Raw genomic sequence first — 22,269 nt, 5'->3', positions numbered from 1 at the left:
AAATTCATGGAGATTTTTGTGGGAAGACTAAAGTGACTATCATAGTTCTGATGGGTAATAATTGTTTCTCTTCTGGATTGGTGTCTCTTAACCCTCTGTTCCTGTCACTTACTTTCTTCCATGTCAGGGTGTGACAGGTTCATGCAGGGAGACATCTCTTTGGAAAAGCCAAGCAGAAACCAGGGTGAGGCCTGGGGATATTGAATGCTAGGATCAAACATGCTTTTACTAGTTCCCAGATAGAGAGCGTAATATAGAAACCTGGGCCAATCCTCCGTGAAAGGATGAATTTGTCTTTAATCTTCTGGGCAAATTGTCTATTGACTCTTACTGTGGTTGCCAGTTTCTTCAAAATGTCTTCAATATTTTGGTCATATCTTTTCCCATCAGAAGATTGTGGTTATTATTAATAATCATTTCATAGGGTTTTGTTATGATGATCAAATGAGATGATATACTCACTCCTAACTCAGTGTTCAGAAAACAGCATATATCCATTAACTATTATTTGTTAATTTATAAAAACTTGGGTTCATAATAATAATTACCTTCTTTAAAGTGGGAGGCAGCAAATCAAAGTTGATTTCTTGTCATTGCATGCCACATTGGTACAAAAGTGGGTTATGGGCTTATCGGGGCATTTAACTTTTGATCCTGGCAAATATTGAACTATTCATACAAATTAAAATGACAACTGAAAAATAAAGGAACTTCATTTGTGAAGTCCTTTGGCCAGATTTTTACACAGTATAATTTTAAAAGACAGATTAAGTCATTTTAAAAAGCATGGCATTTTTTTGTTTGTTTGTTTGTTTGTTTCTGTAGGGAATACTTGCACTTACTGGAGACTGACAGACAGAGGGAGAGGGAAAGTGAGAAAGGGGACGGCCACACTGCAGTCCCTCCTCTTCTATTCTCTAGGGACTTTGGGCACACACACATGTGCCCAGTGTGTTTTTCAAGTAGCTGAGTCTGGGACTCGAACCACTCAGCTATGTGGAATCCAGTGCCTTAACCACCCATGTCACCTGCTGGCCCACAAAGCATGGCATATTTAAATTTCAAAGACATTGCATGTTTTAGCTTAGGAAAAGATCTAAAGCAATACAAATTATCATTTTTTTCCTGCATTTTCTTTCCAAAGATGTGAAGAAATGAAAAGATAACTAGTATTATTCCTTAGAAGAATGAGAAGGATGGCTTATTAACAGCTCAACATCAGTTTCCTATAAGAAAAACTCACGTCTTAGTGATAGTATGCATTTTGTATATGCCAAGCCCGATCAAATCCGTTTTGTCAAAATCATATAGTCTGTGTAGAATTATTCTTAATTTTATATTTAAAGTAATACTCTTAGAATTATTAACCATAAATTACTTCTAATTATACTTGTTTTCAAGATTTTGTTTTTGAACCTCTTTGGTGGGAGGAGAGCAGGAGGATGTCATTGTATTCAATGATCTCGACCTACCTGCCTGAGGGTCTATGCACATGACTCATTTACTCCCAGGGTCTGGATGTGGGGGTCCCACTTTAAGAAAAGCAGTTTTGTTTATCCAATATAAAACACATACCCTGAGAGCAAGGGAGAAGGATATGTAGTCACTCAATTAGTACCCAGCTCATACCCTTAAAACGAACCCTAATATAAGAAATAAAATGCAGATTTCCAGACCCATTTAAAACATGATCCCAGAAATATATCAGGAAGATATTATTCACACACACACACACACACACACACACACACACACACACACACTGATTGTATGGGTGTCATTGTAGTGTTACTGATATTTCATAAAGTAAAGGTATTACAATGTGGCAATAAATCAAATGTCTGGATATTGCACAAGTTCGTAAGGTCACTGCTATTCGATGATAGCTTTCAGACTCCTTTATAAACAGGCATTCTGACCTCCTCCTTCCCTTTTGTAGGTGACCTTTCTCAACAAGAGGACAATGATCCACCGAAAGAATATGATCCTGGGCAATTTGCAGGCCTTCTCCATGGATCCTCTCCAGCTTGTGAATCCCCTGACAACCCATTCCATCTCTATGGCAAAAGAGATCAATGTGAAGAAGGACAAGATGAAGGCAGATTGGCAAATAGTCCTTTGCCTTGTAAGCAGTCTACAATAGAAAATAACTCAGAACCGTTAGTAAAGAAAGTTAAACCCAAAGTGGTCAGTAGAACAATTTTTCACAAAAAAAACAACCAGCTTGAAAACCATACCATTGTGGGTACACGCACATCCAGAAGTGGATCCCGGAATGGGGACCAGTGGGTCATGAACACTGGGGGATTTGTGGAGAGAGCCTGTACTCTGGGAAGGATAAGATCATTGCCAAAAGCCCTGATCGACATGCATTTATCAAAAAACGTCTCTAAATCTGATTCGGATCTCATTGCTTACCCTTCAAATGAGAAAACAGCAAGAGTTAACTGGAGTGAGTCTTCAACTACTGAACACAGTTCTAAAAGGAATTCTGAAAGAACGCCATCCTTCACATCTGAATGGGAAGAAGTAAGCTTTGTTCTTGTTGTTCTTTATATAAGATTTTAAAGTCAAGGGAGGTTTGGGGAAGGGCGTTTAGCTTTTTAAGTATTTCAAAGGCAAAAAAATAAATAAAAATAGCAAATGCATACAGCTCCAAGTAAAAGGAAAAGGTTCTACGGGTAATACATGGTAATTTCGCAGCAAGTATAAAAACAAACAGTTCCACGTGGCAAAATCTATTGTTTCCATAGAAATTGATATCAGGCAGAAGTAATAACTAGCTGTGAGGTGTAAGAAAATGTTGACATCATGTCCTGCAAAATACTGCAGCAGACAAATTGAGAGGAAATCTTGGTATTTTGCTCTGTGTCATTTTGCTATTTGCTGAACTCTTTGCTAGCTCATCTCCATTTTTTAAAGTCTGTTATATTTTCAGAAGTGCCTCTTCTAATCTTAACCTTGATCATTAAGATTAAGGAGATTAATTTTTAAGATTAAACAGAGTGGTTCTGGCTCCTCTCCAAGCATTTTACAATAAACACACATCACTGGATATTTCTTTTACAACTATCAGAAAGGGATTAGGGAAAAAAAAATGTGTTGGGGTCAAGTATCACCAATTTAAGCTCTACTTAAAGAAAAAAGTCTTTAATTTTATAGAATTACTCAGAAAATAAGTGTCCTTATAAGATTATGAAATATTCTTCTTTTTCCCTAGGGAGGACTACATCATAAAATAATAAATTTTCTTGCTTTTTCTTGAATTTCTCTAAAGGGGGGGTTATAGTGTCTCTGTATTTCATTCTAAGGTGTCACAGATAGTCTCTCAAAATACTGTGCCAGTTGGATTAGGTTTTGAAGCACTGTAAGTCACTCTAGTATTCTGCGAACTACAAATGGATGTGGTTCTGATATAGGCATTCTGAATGCAACTGCTTGAGAGAATCACTTAGTATCTCTGCATCTGTTTCAGAGTGAACAAAATGGAACATTTAAGTAATGCTCATTGTCCTTTCTGAAACCTGCCACCTTACTCAGTTTGTTATGATGAAAAGGCGTGATTTTAAAGCATAAATGGCTATAGCTCTTCCTATAAATTCCATACTAGTAGACAGATAGTTTTTCAAATATATCTATTTCTTATATTTATTATCTCTGTGAACAACATCTAAAATCTTCTTGGGAATCCTTCTTTGAGGCAAGATTAACATTTAACTTATCTTTTAGAAATAAGTTGTTTCCATGCCAAGATTCTTATGATTGGATTCCCCTAATCAGTGTGCAGTCAAAACCATTTAGCTAGAATGTGGTGCCGATGGCCACGCCCACTAACTGAAGCCTCCCCTCCACCGGTCAGTTGCTATGATGCAGGTGCTCAGGCAGAAAGGGAAGGATGCCAGAAGAAAACTTGGTCACGTGGACTTATCCTCAGTCCCTCCCCCTTGTGAATTTAGAGAACGTGTAGTCCTTCATTTACTGACCTATCTAGGTAGAAAGTGTATTCCAAGAAACAGAGAAAAAAAGGCAAGTTCATTTTGAAAGTTTAAGAAAAAGGAGCATAATTTATATTTTAAAAAAACACTTCAAAGGATATTTTCCTTGCTTTAAATCTTTCTCTGTCAATCTCTTAATTGTGGTGTTGTTGTAATATTAACCCCAAGAATATATGTTGCTGGCATTTGAAAGTTACTTAAAATACAACTTTGAAATTGAATGTAATAACCCATCTACATGGTTTTTGTTTCTCACAGATTGACAAAATAATGAATTCCCTAGATGTTGGAATCAACAGTGAGCTTGAAGAGATGAACGGTGAGCCCATGCGTAAGGAAATCTTCCTCTACTTTATAATGAATAAATATGCTTACTCCAAAGCCAGAAAATAATAAGGCTAGAAAACTGTAGGTGATTTCATGTTTATCATAATGGTAGCTACAACTTTTTTCCTTCTCTTAGAGCCAACAATGGCCTGTTAATGACATCAATTGTAAGTATATTGATTTAACAAATCAAGAGTTTTTTTCCCATGTACTATTTTACTGTGCCAGTTATTAATGAAGTTCCAACTTTATGTAGAGCTCAGTAGAAAGCACTCCAAAATGTTGTAGACTCTGATGACTTAATACAACACTATTTCTTGTTCAGTGAAATGTTCCATTCATCCTAGCCAAAGTGATTAACAACTTATCCTAAGTCATAAGCTGCACTTAGGCGAGAATTGAGTGTTATTCATCTTCATAAATCCCCATAGTGACTAACAGAGTATCTCACAGGTAGTTGGTTTTGTAATCACCATTGAATACATTACCCTTACTATGTATTGTTTAGTCCCTGCAGTTAAAGCTCAGAGTAGAGGCCATTCAAAACCTTTTGGAAAACTGTTTACTGAATACTGATAGATGTCAAATACCACATAGTTAACCCTGTAAATACAAGTAGTATCCATACCATAAGGAAATTATAATGCTTGAAAGAGTCTAAAGGCTTATGTTTCATTTCTCCCTGGCACTAAGTAACAGTGCAACTGTACATTTAGTAGGTCGAAACGATTTGGAGTTAAAATAGGTGATTTCCATGCTCTCAGGAGAATTCATGTTTAAATCAGAAGTGATAGCTGGTATTTTTTAAAGATTATTTTATTTAACTTTTATTTATTTTATTTTAATTTGACTAGATAGGGATAGAAGAGAGAGAGAGATGGAAAGTGAGAAGGCAAGCTGCCAGGTCTGGGACTCGAACTACAATCACTCATGTGGGAGTTCAGTGTCCTTAACCACCATGCCACATGCCAGCTCCAGATAGTTGATGTTTTGTTAAGAGAGCATATATTTAAGTTCTGTGGAGAGGAAATCTAAATATGAGAGGTCTTCAAAAGGCTCCAAGACAGTGCACATTATGAAAAAACGATGCATGGGGAGCAGCAGGTGGCATAGTAGTGAAGGTGCTGGACTCCCATATGATAGACAGCAATTCAAGGCCCAGACCCAGCGACTTGAAACTCATGGCAGGTGCATGTGTGTGCGTGCCCAAAACCCTGAGAAGAGAATGGAGGAGACGGGATTGTGGTGTGGTATACCCCTGGGGGGTGATTTCTCACTTTCTGTCTCTCTGATGTGGGCGTGTGCACTATAGCAAAAATCTCTCAAAAAAAGAAAAAAAGGAAAGGAAAGTATATGCATGAATTTTGTTTGCACCCAAATAAACTCATATTATTTTAATTCCATTTCACATAGAGTTTTGAAGTCACTCATATATCAAAGGGTCAACAGCTAGAAGACTTTATAGCCCGCTCTGACTAGTTATCAGAGCTCAAACTAGAGTGAGTGAACAAAGAACTTACCTTTAAGTTCAAACAAAATTTAAGAGGGTGTTAAAAGACACAGTTATCAGAATATATAATATTTCAATGTAATATACATATTTTAAAATTTTTTTCATAAGGTATATGTGATCACCAGAGAGAGATGTGGGGGGTGGAGAAGAGAAAGGTAGAAGGCACTCTCCATGGGAAATGGTCCTGCCTCAATTCCTCCTCCTCCATTTCTCTCTCCTTTCAGAACTTTGGACTCACACTACCTGGTATGTTTTTCAACCCATGGGGTCCAGGCCCCAAACCATGTAGTAGGCCATGTGGGATCTAACCACCTTAGCCACCATGCCATTAGCTAACCTATAATAGATATAAAGATCAAAATTGTTGCCAAAAAAATCCATGATGAACAAAATAATCAAAATTAGAAACCATATTTAATTTCACTGAAATGAGTTGGGCTCTCACTTTGCCTGATTCCTAAAAGTGGCCACCAAAGCACATACCTTGTTAGGGAACTGGCAGAACTGTAGGAGACAGACATCTTTTCTGACTTGGAGCTGTGTGAATGAGGTACTCTTCAACGCACAGCCTTTATAGCATGTTACCCCAGCATTGAGAGCCTTGGTGATGGTTGGAGCTCGACAGGCAAACCTGGTGGGCCCTCAGCTGTGATGCAAGTGATTTTAGAGTATGATGCAGAGCCTGGTCACTTGTCTAGGAAGATGGGAGTGAGATGGTCAATTGAATTGGAAGGATGGGGATACTCTCCCTTCTCAGCAACAAGCCTCTGTTCCCTTTTATTCCTTTCCCCAACATATTATTTCCCATCCCATTCTCTTTTTTTAAATAATTATTTTATTTAACTTTATTTATTTATTTATTTTAATTTGACCCGAGAGGGACAGAACAAAAGAGAGAGAGAGGGAAAGCAAGAAAGCAAGTCCCAGGTCCAGGACTCAAACCACAGTCGGCCATGTGGGAGTCTAGTGCCTTAACAACTACGCCACCTGCCAACCCACCCATCCTATTCTCACCTAAGGAAACACTTCCTATTTCACATCCAACTCTGCTCATTTCTCGTTGGAGATTTGTAGCAGACATGGGGACATTTGTATCACTTGAAGCTTGACCCCCGATATGTGTAGAGATCCCACAGCCAGACCTACAATATGATGACCTTCTTGTGTAAAACAGGAACAGTTGAAAAGTGTATGGATTTTTTGGCAAACATGCAGTAAAGAAAAAGCACATTTACTTATTTAGATATTCTCAGTGGCTTATTTGAAAAATTACGAAAGGGCACCAAACCTCTCCATCCTTCGAATTTTCTCTTTAAGCAAAACTTAGTGAACACTTGTGTTATTACAACTGATGCCGTTATGGAATTTTTCTCAGAATGTGGTCTGAAGACCACCTGCATTAGAACTCACTTCTGGCACTGGTGAAAATGGAGTTCCTGGGCCCCATGTTGCTGAATCATTATTTCTAAGAATGTAGTCTGACAAGTCTGCCTTTTAAACAAGAGCTCTAACTAACTCAAACACAGGGAAGTTGGAGCTTGATTCTCTTATGGTAGACTGTGCCTCAGTGGCTAAGAAGTAACATTGCAATCTGTGGTTATAATAGCGAAAGAGAACCCACAGGTCTCAATGAAACCCTTATAGATAGGACCTCACTCATTTCTTCTATTTTGGGATGAATGAGAACTTGGCTCAGCCTATTAATTTAATGTTAATTTTTTAACAGATCGAACAAATTTTATTTCTGAAATTCAGGTACTTTTAGATTTCAACAGTGAAAAATTATGAAAGAAGTCTGAAACTCGTGTACACACATTTAGTGACACAAGTATACTAGGTCTGAGATAGCATGTGGAACCAAAGCTCTCACACACACATGCTAATAAGCACAGGCTTTGTCTAGGACCCAAAGAAACCAGATGAATCACATATGCTTCCACATAGTTCTTTTAGACATGCTTACAGAATAATTTCAGGAAGGTTGTAGGAATACATTTTTTTTATTGATATAAAAGTAGAAATGTTTTATCTTACAACTGTACTACTCAAAAATAAATGAGCTGCCCAGTGAAATAGTAAGTTCATCAATTCTGAGAATGTTCAAGCTGAGACTTGGGAGTGCTTCTCTGTTAGAATGGTAATACATGCATTAAATCCAGTTAGACTTAAGTAACATTGAGCATTACTCTAACATCCTAAAAAGATTGTTAGTGCCATAGAATCAGAAAAATACCACAAATACGATATAATGAAAATAAGGATAAATGTTTAAAATACCACTTAGGCAATGCTGCCTACAAGAGAATTTTAGTGGTATACATATCTATAGATTATTTTCCTTTAATTATTCTCTTTCTACTTTTTATACTATCTCCTATTTACTGCCTTTACTTACTATTTTTCTACAATGAAAGTGAAAGTAGAGACCCAGTCCCCATAGAATCATTATTATTAGAAAATTCTGACTCTATGTGCCTTAATTTTTACCTCTTAATTACACACTAATTATATACCAAGTGATAGACCATGATACGTAGCATTTCCATTGGCCATTAGACCAGCTGTGAATTACAGCCTTACTGAGCCCTAGTCTTCTCTCTCAAGAATAGGTTTAGCTAGGAACCAGCAGTTAGCACAATGGGTATGTCGCTGGACTCTCACGTAGTCGACTGCAGTTCGAGTCCCAGATCCGGTGGCTTAAACTCATGCCGGGCACATGTGCGTGCGTGCCCAAGATCCCGAGAGGAGAATGGAGGAGAAGGGATTGCGGCGTGGCCATCCCCCCTGGGGGGTGATTTCTCGCTTTCTGTCTCTAATGTCTCTCTCTGTCTGTCTGGCGAGCGCATGCGCCCTATAGCAAAAACCTCTCCAAAAAAAAAGAATAGGTTTAGCTAGAGGGGTGATAGGCGACTCCATAAAAATGGCATTTGGCAAGGACTGTGGTAGGTAGCTTGGGGTAGCACAGTGCACTGCTCTTCTGGATCCATATGGAGGATCCAGGCTTAGTTACTGGCACAACCTGTGAATAACAAGCACCATCGCTGGTGCCCATGACCCCGGCTGGTTAAGGCTGGTAGTAGGACTACTGCATGGGACCCTGTTGAGGGTGCCTGTCAGTCTCTCTCTACGTGTCTCTCTCTCTCTCTCTCATGGAAGAAATAAAAAAACAAGCAAATAATCATAAGACAAAAATAGAAAATGGTATTCCATTAATAATATTTTGGGTAGTGACTGTAGCTAGGAAATCACATGGTGAACAGAAAATGTCAGGTAGACATGTGTTCGAAATTCAGCTATGCTGTTTACTTGTTGCTTGATCTTAGGCCACTTAGTTTCCCCATTGATAGAAATGGAAATACTAATACAGAATCATTGTAGAGACATGAATATATAGAGGTTAACATAGATAGATAGGTATTAAGTTTTAGATTCCTTCTTGTCCTACCATGAGAGAGACATTGTATTTGACACTAAGGAGCACACAAGCTCTCTCTTTAAGACCCCAATGATGTCAGCTATTCTCACAGTGCTAATGTTAAACTTGACGTAGTGGTTGTGGTACATCATTTGGAAAACAGATCGTAACAAACCTCCAGTCAATTAGTACCAGAGACGAGCAGTTACTAAAGAAGCAAAGAACTCTAGGGTATCCTGGCAAGGGGGGGGGGCAATCTAATATATATTAAATTAAATGGCCTAAAGTATTTTTATAAAATCTCAATATTCTCTCTCTCACCCTCTCTACCTATCTCTCTTTTACAATGGGAGAGAGATGTGCATTGAAATTAATGGGAAGTGCATTTAGAATGAGTGAAGAGAACTGCAAGTTTATATAGTCTATGTTGTGAGTCTCTGGAATTTTACTTTGGAAGGCCACTTATTCTGGCTTTAACATAAAACAGTGTTTATGAGCACTTATGGTGACGGTGTTTAAAATCTCAGATGATAATTGGAAGAATAAAATCCTAAGTAATGAAGATACATGAAGAATTAAGGATCAGCATTAAATTTTCCATGCCCTTGCTCATTTTGTTCCAGTTTTTGTTTGCTCTGCCCCAACTTACACGTGTTAGAACAGGAAGAGATTTGGAACACTCTCATCTTTACTTTCAGTACTCTGTGCATTATCTAACTTGTTTCACTCATAGATGCCAATTTCCTCTTTAAAAAACAAAAACAAAAACAAACATTCCTTAGCAATTATATAGTAGTTTGAGACTCCTCCAGGAACTTCAACTGTCCAGGACCAAGAGAAAAATAGAAGTAAATAACATTTACTGAATTCATTTTAGATCACTTTCTTAGATTCTCACTCAGAACATATTAATGCATAATTTTCACAAACAACACTTCTGGTTTCTTACTTGAAATTGAATTTGAATGCCAAACAAACCAGTCCTGGCAGTCAGAATCAGTTATACTGAAATCCTCATAGTATGCACAATGCCCTGTATTTTAGTGATGTGAGAGGATATGTAATGTGATAGGATACTCCACACTCTACTCAGGTTTCCATGTACGGAAATCTGTCAGAGAATAGATTTTGAAGTTCGATAGACCTTGTTCAAATCTCAACTTTGCGACTCAGTGGCCTTCTGAGCTCCAATATCAACTTCAGATACTTAGTAACCACTGAAGGCTGCTGCAAGATTGACGTAGGCACTGTGCAGCCATTGCCTAGAACAAACCAGATGATCAATAAATATTCGTCTTCATGCCGCCTTCTCCAAGTACGCACGACTTATCTTTCTAATTAGAGCGTATCCACACAGGAAAGTACTTGGGAAATCTTACAAATCTTATTGGTCAGTAAGGACGGTAGTTAACATGTAACTACTCATATCCTAAGTCACTTTCGTGGGAAATCTTTTATTAAAGTTGTATTTCTTAATCATTTTCTTTGTAGCACAAAAAAAGCACTTTCAAGTTAAGAAATGCATCATGTTATATTTTCTTACAATCATGATTATCTTGATGGGCTGGAGGATCACTTAAGTAAAGTGAAAGCAATAATTGCTCCACAGGACAGGCTTCCCTTTGTACAACAGTAAATGTAAGTGCACAGTAATCAAGTGCCCAGACTTTACAATACAAGGGTGGTGGATAGTCTTATAAAAGTTTTCCAATTTCTATACTGGCTTTAATAATGTCCTGTTACACTAAATAGGCTACAAATAAAAGGCTGTAATTTTTAAAATTTTTTTCCATATGGCACATGCTCTCACAGGAGAGAGACAGAGCAAGACAGTGAGCGGAAAAGTGAGAAATCACCCTCCAGCAAGGATGGACATGATGCAATCCCTTCTCCTTCATTTTCCTCCTGGGATTTGGACATGCATGCAAACACATCTGGAGTGATTTTCAAGCTACCAGGTCTAGGACTTGAACTGCAGTGGCTCATGCAGGAATCCAGCTCCTTAACCAGTATACAGCCTGCTGGCCCCAGAACTATATTATTAATTGGTTGATCCAAGTACACAACTGTAAAAAATAGTATTTAGTTTAAATATATTTTCATTTTTTATTTAATTAATTTATTTATTTGGAGAGGTTTTTGTTATAGGGCACATGCACTCACCAGAAAGAGAGAGACAGAAAGTGAGAAATCACCCCCATGGGGGGATGGCCATGCCGCAGTGCAATCCCTTCCCCTCCATTCTCCTCTTGGGATCTTGGGCGTGCACGCACACATGCCTGGCATGAGTTTAAGCCACTGGGTCTGGGACTTGAACAGTGGTCGACTACATGGGAGTCCAGTGACATAGCCATTATGCCAACTGTTGGGCCAGCCCTATAGCAAAAACCTCTCAAAAAAAAACAATTTTCTAAGGCTGGGATATTTTTCTTGTAATTCAGGTTAAATTGTATCCAAAGAGAAATATTCTAGTCTTTTCAAAAAATCTACTTTTGTCAATATATGAATTTCATCTAAATCTTATATATAAACAAAAGCTACTAAAGCAAATTAACAAAGAATTTTATCGTAGACTGCATTGTTGCTATTGAATAGATGAAACATAATTCTTAAGTCATTTGCTGGAAAATACATAGAGCTGAGTGCACTAGCTAGCATTAATCCTGCAACTATGCTTTCTAAGCTTTTACTCCTCATTCTCCAAGAGTTTGAAGGCCAGGAATACAACTCAGAGACCCTGTAGCCATAGGGACCCTGCCTCTTCCCATGGAGAGTATCCAGGAATTTAGGAACTCTCTAAGGCCAAGTAATAGTCTCTACTGACCTAAGCTCCACCTTCTCCCTGGGTTGCAGGAATACTAGAGCTCACATGACCTTTCCCCTTGAGAAGGTCTCTTCCTAAGTAAAAGAGAGTAGGCATCTTCACAGCCCTGGAAACTGCTCCTGCCTGATGCCGTGGTTATTTCCAGCCCCTGGCTGCTTGCTCAAGTCTCTCTGTATCTGCATCAGAAGGTATTTTGTCACCAGTACAGGGGATGAGTTTCCTCCTACTGAAGTGCAAATATCAGTCCTCAGACTCTAGGAGAACATTTTAAAAGGATGTATTTACAATCACTCTATTGGAGAAATGAAAAAGAGGAAGGAAGCTGAAATATATCCCATTTTTACTGTCTGTCAGATGTTGCGTACTTAATGCTGTGAACATTTTTACATTCAGTTCTCAAAACAATCCAGTGAAATCTTAATATAGTTATTTTATAGATAAAGAAGGGCTCGGAAAAATTAAGTAAGTTGAAGTCCGCAGCTTCAAATCTAGATTTTTTTTTTTGTCTTCTTGAAATCTATACCTTTTCAATAACATATGCTTCTTGCATAGATGAATAGAGGCTAGCCCACTGTTTTTTTTTTTTTTTAGGTCAAATCATACTGATCTGTGCTAAGGGGAGATGTCTGAGGGTGTTTAAGTATAGAATCAACCACTTTTTCTTAGCAAACTCTATCTGTATGGAAGGCTTTAGTTAAAACCCCAAAGCTCTTGCAAAGCACAGGCCACATAGTCATGTGTGTAATACGTCACAGTCCTAAATATCTCTTACCTTTCAAAAGTGAATGCACAAACTCTAGTGATGACCTAGGTTTCACTTACTTTCGGAGAAAGAATGTTCCTTGCCTCCAGTAATATTCCTTTTCCATGAACTGGAAAATTGCACATAAAAGCCTCTCTGTGAAATGCTTTGCAACAGGCATATTTTATTTTTGATTTTTATTTCTTTTTACAGTACTATTTTTAATAGAACCAACTGGGGAAGGTGGGTAGTAGAATACGTTAGCATACACGCACATTATTTTTTTTCTAAATCAAGAGAAGATTTATTTTTATTATTATTTTATGTAATACTTCACTGAGTGGCTTATTTTTTTCAGGTAGATTAAACCCTAGGAATTTGTTAATAATAGAATAGTTATATAAAAATGTGAATTATGGTAATCATTAGGCTAGCATGAGTTTAATCTTTATCAAGATCTTGTTTAATCAGCCAACTGTGTTACAAGTACAATACACACTAAAATTTATTTAGAATTATACATGCAAATAGTTGTTAAAAATACAGATAACTTGCATAATATAAATTTCAATAATTTGATTATGACTGATATTCTCTAGTTTTGAAATTGGAATAATGTTTACATATGAAATTAAATTCCCCTTAAGTAAGAGTTAGTTGAGTATTATTCTATGGCCTAATAATTACATATGTGTATCAGTGGTTTAAAAGTGATGCATTTTGTTTTAATTCAACAAATTCCTAACCCTGTAGGAGAGGTCTGGAAGTTGAGCAAGTACAGTCATCCACTAGTACTAGAATGCTTTCCATAATATCTTTGACATGTAATCAACCAACATCTGCATGCATACTTCCTATGATGACAAGCTTAGTACATCAAAAAGCAGTATATCATAGTGCACTGCCTGATAATAAAAGATTTTTATCTACTAGTTTTCTTTTTGTTTATTTATTATTTTTATTTCTTTCATGAGTGGGAGAGACAGAGAAAAGGAGAGTGAACAAGAGACAGCACTACCAACAGATCTTGATGCCAGTATTCACCCACAGCTTCAGCTAGTGCCAGATCACGATCACATGCATGCTCACCATACTCAGGGAGGACTCCATACATGAAGCCAGAACCTTCCCATGGGAGGTCAGCCACATACAGTATCAAGTCACCTATACAAATGTATCCTAAGGAAGCAACTGAACAAGAGCAAAAAATGTGTAAATTAAGGTCTTATTTCAGCATTGTTTATAATCATTTTAAAAATAGGATCAAACTAAATGATCATTAATAGATAATTTATAGGGACAGCCCATAGCCTGATGGTTAAGGCTTCTGGATCCCACGTGGCTGACCACATAGTTCAAGTCCCCAACCTGGCAGCTTGAGGAACATGCCAGTTGCATGTGCATGCATGCCCAAAATATAAAAGAAGAGAGAAATGTAAGAGAACAAGTTGTAGTTGGACCATATACCATGGTGGGGTGCTTTCTTGCTTTCTGTCTTCCCCGGTCTCTCTCTGGCAATTGCACATACCCTCTGGGAAATTAAAAAAAATAAAAAACCCAAAACTGTAAAATAAATTACAGTAATTCACTATAAGGAAATGCTTAGCATCTATTTTTAAATGACATTCTATCTATAATTATTGCCTTGGAAATATAGCCATAATATATTAATAAGATAAAGAGGTAGATAATAAAGTCAAATATAATCTTTACTGAATGTGCATGCAGGCAAAAATATCTAGAAGAACATATGCAAAAATGTTAACAGTGGACATTCTTAGATAAGATTATCAGCAATTTTTATTTTCTAAGTATAAGTTTCTAAAGTGATAGGTTTTTGTGTGTGTGTGTGTGTGTGTGTGTATGTGTGTCCATATTCTTATATAGGTACATATCCTTGTTGCCTTCCAGTCCTTGTCTATGTTTGCATTCAGTTTTTATGTATTAATAAGGTTGCCTTCCAGTCCTTGTCTATGTTTGCATTCAGTTTTTATGTATTAATAATAATTTTGTGAACAGAAGTTTGCAGTCTTCATTTTCTCATAACATTTTTTTAAAGGTTTTTGTCATAGGGCTTGTGCATTCATCAGTGAGGAGAGAGAGACATTTAGAGGGAAAGTGAGAAATCACCCCCTGGGTGGGGATAGCCATGCTATAATCCCCTCTCTTCTATTTTCCTCTTGAAATTTTGTTTGGGGCACACATGCACATGTTCCTGGTGTGAGTTTCAAACCACTGAGTCAGGACTCGAAACCGTGGTCAACCATTTGGGAATCCAGAGCCTCAACCACCACATCACCTGCTGGCCCTTTATATACCATTTTTCCAAATTTTATTTTCCTACTTTTTTTCTTACTTTACTTTTCCTGTGAATATTCAGGGTTACACTGGTATATAGGCTTCCATTTTTTTCTCCAATTTTATGCAATTGTATGTAGAAAGATGATTGATAGAGAGATAGAGAGATAGATAGCTGTTTGTATTTTAAAAACATGCCATCTATATTTCTCTGCAACTTGTTCTTTTCACTTAACAATAATTAGCTGTACCTTATTTTTATAATCAGTAAACTACAGAACATATTAAACAAAATGGCTCTAGTGAAGTTTGGCCTTGGAGAGGAAGAGTTGTGAGGTCTGATTGCTGCTCCCAGCTCTGCACCAATTCGCTATGCAACTTGGGAAATGGTACCTCGCAATGAGCCTCAGTTTCTTCATTGGAAAATAAAAGAGTAGGACTAAACGCATTCTAACTCTATAATTCTATGACTAATATCGTTATCTTTCATTTTATGGGTTATGCTTTGGTAGAGTGTCCTCCTTTAAAGGTTTCCACTTCTTAATTTCTTAAGGACAAATGACCAATAAATGTGAAGTATGTGTTTTTCAATGAAGGTCTTCTGGGAACATTGCCAGATCATCATTTTACAATGCTTTTTTAATATATTAATATAATAGGTGCATAATCTAATTGATATATGTCCATAAGAGAGGCCCTTTGTATTTATATGCAAAAATGACTTTCACTTTAGCATCTCAACCCTCTTAATAAACTTTATGCTGATTTGTGGGCTACGTAAATGATTAGCTGCAATCGTGTGCATATGAGTGATACAAATGGAATAAATGTACAATTTCTGATATTATACTTTGCCTGCTGCATGACTCCACTAACCTTTTTATTAGCTTTATGACCAAAAAGCAATTAGCATTTTAATAGTGTATATTTTTCATTAAGTTGCAGGTAATGACCAAATGCTCACAATTGCTTATTTCTTGCCTCTTCACTTACCCTGACCAAACTTTAGTCAGGCATCTCTTTTCTCCACAGGCTCTTAACTTTGGTTTGCCCCCAAATCTGAGCAAGTACTAACGTGTAAATGCCCACCAACACCACCTTAACCACTGGTCCCAAGTAAGCTAACCACAGAGAGAAGCATTTTCTGTTTTACCCCTCTGCTCTTGTCTGCTCAGCTCCATCCCCTCACCCAGTTCTCAAAGTCCCCACTCGTTTTGCCCTTCTCTAAGTCCCCACTAGTTTTGCCCAATGCTCTTTATAAAACTTTTCTGTGTGATTTTGAGATGCTTGAAAATCCCGAGAGAGAAGCGTTTTCCCTATTGTAACAGTTTTTTAAAAGTTTCATTTTGCCTAAGTCTGGATTTGTTTTTATTTGACAATACTAAAAGTTCATAGACCTTTTAACTTCTCAGCCAGTTCTCTTTTCTCTTTTTTAGTATTAATCATACCATAGCAAGTATTTCTCCAGGTCGTCTCTCAAAGACGGAACTGATTTTCTCTCCTGTAGCCATCATTTAGAAAAATGAGTGCATCCATATCTGTGTGTATGTGTGTTTGTATGTGTGTGTGACATACACATTATGTTACTGTAATAATCACAATTCTAGATGTGGCATAATTATATATGTAAGATGCATATCCTAGGTAAGATGCAGATGATTTCTGTATCAACTTCTAATAGAATTCTGTATTAGCCAAGAATTTTCTTAGGAATTTTCATAATAATCTCTTTTATCACACTAAATATGCATAGCCGTAAAGTGCAAGTGAAATATTAAGGCTTATTTTTAATGGAAGCATAACATACGATACCAAATACCCGATCACCTGCTGTTGCTGACACAAGAAACAGTTGTAATGGGGATGTTGAGCCTTTATTTTAAGAATAAAGAAGGAAAACAGAACTCTTACCCTATATACTTAACAACAAATATTTCTTCTGCGTGAGCTACTTGAGCATTTAAATAAACCATTTGCACTGGCTATATTCTTCTTATTATTTTTTTAGTTGGGTAAGTGCTCATATTGTTAGTAGGTTACTTAAAGTGGAATTCTATTTATTTATACTCAGTATATGTCAAAAAAAGTCTTGAGAAGGCTTACAACAAAAGATATCATTACAGTAGAGTACGACCCACTAAAATAATGGTAAAAGATATGAACTAGATAGCTTGAAAGAGAAAAAAAATTAAGGAAAAAAATAAAATGTATTTCAGAAAATTTAACCACAGAGAATGACTACAACAAAGCTTGCAACTTGACTGAGCTTCTTGGCAAGCAAGACAAAAAGGAGCTACAGGGCTATCATTAGGAGAGCAATATTGTCAAGGCATGTAGCTTTTAAAACTTTCGTAGCCTTAAATTCTAGAAGGAATTTTCCTCATGGGTCATTTTATGAAAGACTTTGTAACTAAGGTTGCCCCTATAGCCTAGATGTTAAGGAAGTCATATCCCACATAGCTGGTGACTTCCATTCAAATCCCACCCCAGTGACTTAAAAAACACACCTGACCCCTGTGTGTGTGTGTGTGTGTGTGTGTGTGTGTGCCCCAAATCCCAACAGGGTGGAGAAATGGAGAGTGGATGGTGCCATGATCTTGTGCCACTGGGGAGATGCTTTATTTCTCTCTTTATGTCTCTTTGGTGAGGACACACAAAGAAAGATATATAACTTGATTAGAAACAAAGCTTTCTTTAGAATTGAGAAGAAAGAATCTTCTACTTAGGACTTTATATAGCAAAAAAGTGCTTCTATGAAGACCTTTCTAGTATGCATTATGAGCTTTCTCCATGATATAAATACTCAGTGGTTCTATCATGTGTTTTTCCTTATCATCTTAGAAAAAGGTCCTCTTTATTTAGCCTGTTTTGTGTATCAATTACTTAAATTGCTTGTACTACCTACATTTTATGTAATAGTAAGGTCTGGGTAGGAGGGGTCACTCCCATATGTGAAATTGTATGAAATATGGCATCAGAAATCATAGAGACCTAGTTCCATCCCTTACTCTGCTATATGGCCGTAGACAACGCACTTCATCATTTTATTCTTTAAAATAGGAATAATGACAAATTTCTTATGTGTTATAATTAAATGAGATAATTTATATGAAAGTAATTATGATATTCTGCTAGCTATTATTATGTCACCAGAAAGTTCTTTAGTTTTTTTTTGTTTTTGTATTTGTTTTGTTTTTTTGAGAGGTTTTTGCTATAGGGCGTGTGCGCTTGCCAGACAGACAGAGAGGGACAGAGAGATAGAAAGTGAGAATTCACCCCCCAGGGGGGATGGCCACGCTGCAATCCCTTCTCCTCCATTTTCCTCTCGGGATCTTGGGCACGCACGCACACGCACCCGGCATGAGTTTTAAGCCACCGGGTCCGGGACACAAACCGCGGTCGGCTACGTAGGAGTCCAGAGACATAGCCATTATGCTAACTGCTGGTCCCTTTTTTTTTTTTTTTTTTGAGATGTTTTTGCTATAGGGCGCATGTGCTCCCCAGAAAGACAGAGAGAGACAGAGAGACAGTAAGCAAGAAATCACCCTGCCGGGGGGGATGGCCACATAGCAATCCCTTCTCCATTCTCCTCTCGAGATCTTGGGCAGGCATACTCACATGACTGGCGTGAATTTAAGCCACTGGGTCTGGGACTCAAACTGCGGTTGGCTACATGAGAGTCCAGCGACATAGCCATTATGCCAACTGCTGGTCCCAGCTCTTTAGGTTTAAAGTAGAGGTCATTGTACTCGGGTTTTCTTTTTGTTTTTGCTTTTTTTTCCCTCTTGGCAATTGAATGCAGTTTATAAGCATTCAATAAAATGGTTTATATCTGCCCATAACATAGACCATTCACTCTCTGAAAGATTTCATTATAAAGGGCCCAGCCACAGTGGCAAAGGCAGTAAGGTATAACTGCATGATACTGGAGCCATAAGCAAAGGTCCCAGGTTTGGATCCTGGTCAACATAAACATGCCCAGGGCATTACAGTATGGTGAGACCAAGTCAGGGGCATCTCTCTCTCTCTCTCTCTCTCTCTCTCTCTCTCAAAATAAATAAATAAACTTTTTTCAAATTCTGATTGTTTTTTCCTGTAGAAGTGACCATTGACATATATTTACTAATTCATTTTTATATATTAAAGAAAAATTTGTTTATGAATGAAATAAAAAGCAGTTTTCTCCACTAATAAAAACAGGAAGAGAGAATTCCAGGTCCATGGACTAAGAGGACCAAGTATTCACATGCAAGTGCACAAATGCAGTTCACTCTTGAGAAGCATCTGACTGTAGTTCTGTCTACAGTCAAGTACTCTCAACAAATTTGTCAAAATAGGAAGTAAGTGATTTTAAAAAGAATTATGCTAATGACTGACTGGTTGGATAGATGATATGGAGCCTAGGGAGCCTGGAGGCAGAATGGCCAACTGTACTATGTCAGTTGTCTTGAACCCCAGGAGAGCTGACAACCTAGATTTAAGTAGTAGGTGTAGGAAAAGAAAAAAGAGTGAAGAAGGGCGATTATGTCCAGTTTTTAGTGATACATATTTAACCCTTCTAGAGACAAGAACCACTATGAGAGTCTGATGGAAACTATATGACTCCTTCCAGGAAGAATACAAATATACTTTATAATAATATATTTTTGTTTTCAGCCCCTCCCACATACACATGTATGTATCTATAGATTCATGTGCGCATGGACATATATATTCATTTTGAAGGAGGTAAAATGCTTCTAGACAAAAAAAAAAAAAAAGTAAGCATTAATGAAGATTTATCAACTTAAGATTTCTCAAACTCCTTATAGTACTCCAGACCTTAGATTTCTGGATTAAAGTTTTTATAACAAATATTAGTGCTAGAAATATTATCAGAATCTCTCAGAGAAAGGTACTGAGTCCTTGCTCAGATTGGAAAGATGTAATCATAAGATCGTATCTTAAACAAACATTAACTGTATTCTAGATTTAGAAAATTATTAAGTGGAACAATTTAAATTATGAGATGTTAAGATAAAAGAGTCTTAATGTGCTTAGATATGGGATCTCTCTAACAAATACAAGTTAAGATAGATTTTATCTGTTCACCTATTCCTGGATCCAGGACAGATTTGTGCATACCTTATATGTTAGAATAATGATACACTGTTTTGGGGGTTGGGGATATACCAGGTTTACCCAAATTTGTGTGTCCTAACAATGATTTCCATAAACCTGTGTGACCTTAATATATTGAGTTTCTTTACTGGTTATATATATTCTCACTTTTAAGATTCCAGACTGAAGAAACTAAAAATATTTATTATTTTTTATTTGACTTTTAATGATGAAAAATTTTCTCTATAAATATTTTAATTTGCTTTTAATAGATAGTATATTTGATTCATTATTCACAAATAAAGCATAAAAGTTTATGCAGTATTAGTGAAGAAAATCTCCCTCCAAAACCTACTATCTCAGACTCCCGTTTTTCTTTCCCATAAGCTACCACACAGTGTCAGGTATATCCTTCCAGGAATATTTAACCACGATATAAACGACAATTAATATATATTCTTTTCCCTCTTTATTCCTTCTTTTTAAACTATTTAGCAAATAGTAGCAGACACTCCATGCTGTTCTTTGTTTTAATTGCCGAAGGGTACATGTACTCACTAGAAAGACAGAGAGGAAGAAACCACCCTTCAATGGGGTATAGTCATGACACAATCGTGTCTCCATTTCTCTATCCTCTTGGGATTTGGGGCATGCACTCACATGCAACTGACGTATCTTTTCGAGCTGCTGGGACCAGGAGCCCACTGGTAATTGACCATGTGGAATCCATCACCTCAACCACTGGGCTTTGGGGCTGGTACCAATCTTCTCTCTCTCTCAGTTTTAATCTATTCATTTAAGTGAAATGAGTGGAAATCTTTCCGTAATAGAACACAGAGTACATCCTGGTATTTAACTGTATAAAAGTACCACAATTTATTTAACTATCTTCCTATTAATAGCAATGATTTCTAATGTGTTATTATTTAAACAATTCTACAGTGAAAAGCCTTGTTTATATTTCATATTTGCAGGCATATTTCTGATAGATACATTCCCCAAAGTTAAATTGCTAGTCAGGGGGCATGTGTATTTGTACTTTTGATAATTATATTGCCGAATTGCCCTTTTTAGGTGTTGCAGCGATTTATACCATCACCAGCAATGTAAGGAAAAGTCTGTTAGGTCCTGGCCAGGATAGCAACATGCCCTCAATGTTTGAGTCTTCATCTGTTGGGTAGAAGAAACGCAGTATCTCTGTGCCATTTCTTGTATTATGAGTGAAGTTGAGCTTTTTTTTATATATTCAGTTTTCATTTGTATTTCCTTTTCTCTAGACTGCGTATTTATTTATTTATTTATTTTACTACTATTATTATTATTTTTTTTTGGAGAGGTTTTTGCTATAGGGAGCGTGCACTCGCCAGAGAGACAAAGAGAGCCAGAAAGACAGAAAGTGACAAATCACCCCCCCACCAGGGGGATGGCCATGCTGCAATCCCTTCTCCTCCATTCTCCTCTAGGGATCTTGGGTATGCACGCACACACGCCCAGTGTGAGTTTAAGCCACCAAGTCCAGGACTTGAACCGCAGTTGACTACATGGGAGTCCAGCAACATAGCCATTACGATAACTGCTGGTCCCAGACTGCCTGTTTATATCTTTGGCCCACTTTGGAGGTTATACTGGTCTATTTCTATTTATTTGAAAGAGTATTTTATTATTCATCAAAAACCCTCTTGTATGTAGGATGAGTTATAACTGTTGTTCCATCGTTTTCTGTTTACTTTGGAATTTAACTTGTGTTGATTTGATTTTAAGAATTATTTTATTTAACTTTATTTATTTATTTTAATTTGACCTGAGAGGGACAGAGAAAGCAAGAGAAAGAAGAGAGAGAGAGAGAGAAAGAAAGTGAAAAAACAAGCTGCCAGGACTTGAACCACGGTCAGCCATGTGGGAGTCCAGCACCCTTAACCACCACGTCACATGCTGATCTCTCTCATTCCCACATTACATGAGAATCTTCCTATAGTCTCTTTTAATATTTTTATGACTTTGTTTTTCTATATTTGATATCTATGTAGTTTACTCTTATATAAGAAATGAGGTATG

At 37.1% G+C, this 22,269-nt stretch overlaps 1 protein-coding gene across 11 annotated transcripts in view; it reads left to right on the top strand.

Annotated features, from left to right (window-relative positions):
- The window catches only part of ANKS1B (ankyrin repeat and sterile alpha motif domain containing 1B), a 1,163,098-nt gene that overhangs the window by 630,643 nt on the left and 510,186 nt on the right, over positions 1–22,269 (top strand). For 8 of the 11 annotated variants that reach the window (XM_027775658.1, XM_027775657.1, XM_027775654.1 and 5 more), the window contains exons 13-14: positions 1,940–2,529; positions 4,254–4,326. In XM_027775658.1, the coding sequence (XP_027631459.1) occupies positions 1,940–2,529; positions 4,254–4,326 (663 nt within the window). The remainder of the gene's footprint in view (positions 1–1,939; positions 2,530–4,253; positions 4,327–22,269) is intronic. The other 3 variants (XM_027775659.1, XM_006141373.3, XM_027775655.1) reach the window with 1 other exon arrangement.

This window comes from Tupaia chinensis, unplaced genomic scaffold, assembly GCF_000334495.1.
Source record: "Tupaia chinensis unplaced genomic scaffold, TupChi_1.0 Scaffold000054_1, whole genome shotgun sequence".
In the NCBI taxonomy this organism is placed as follows: Eukaryota; Metazoa; Chordata; class Mammalia; order Scandentia; family Tupaiidae; genus Tupaia; species Tupaia belangeri.
This window is presented reverse-complemented; position numbering and strand designations above follow the sequence as displayed.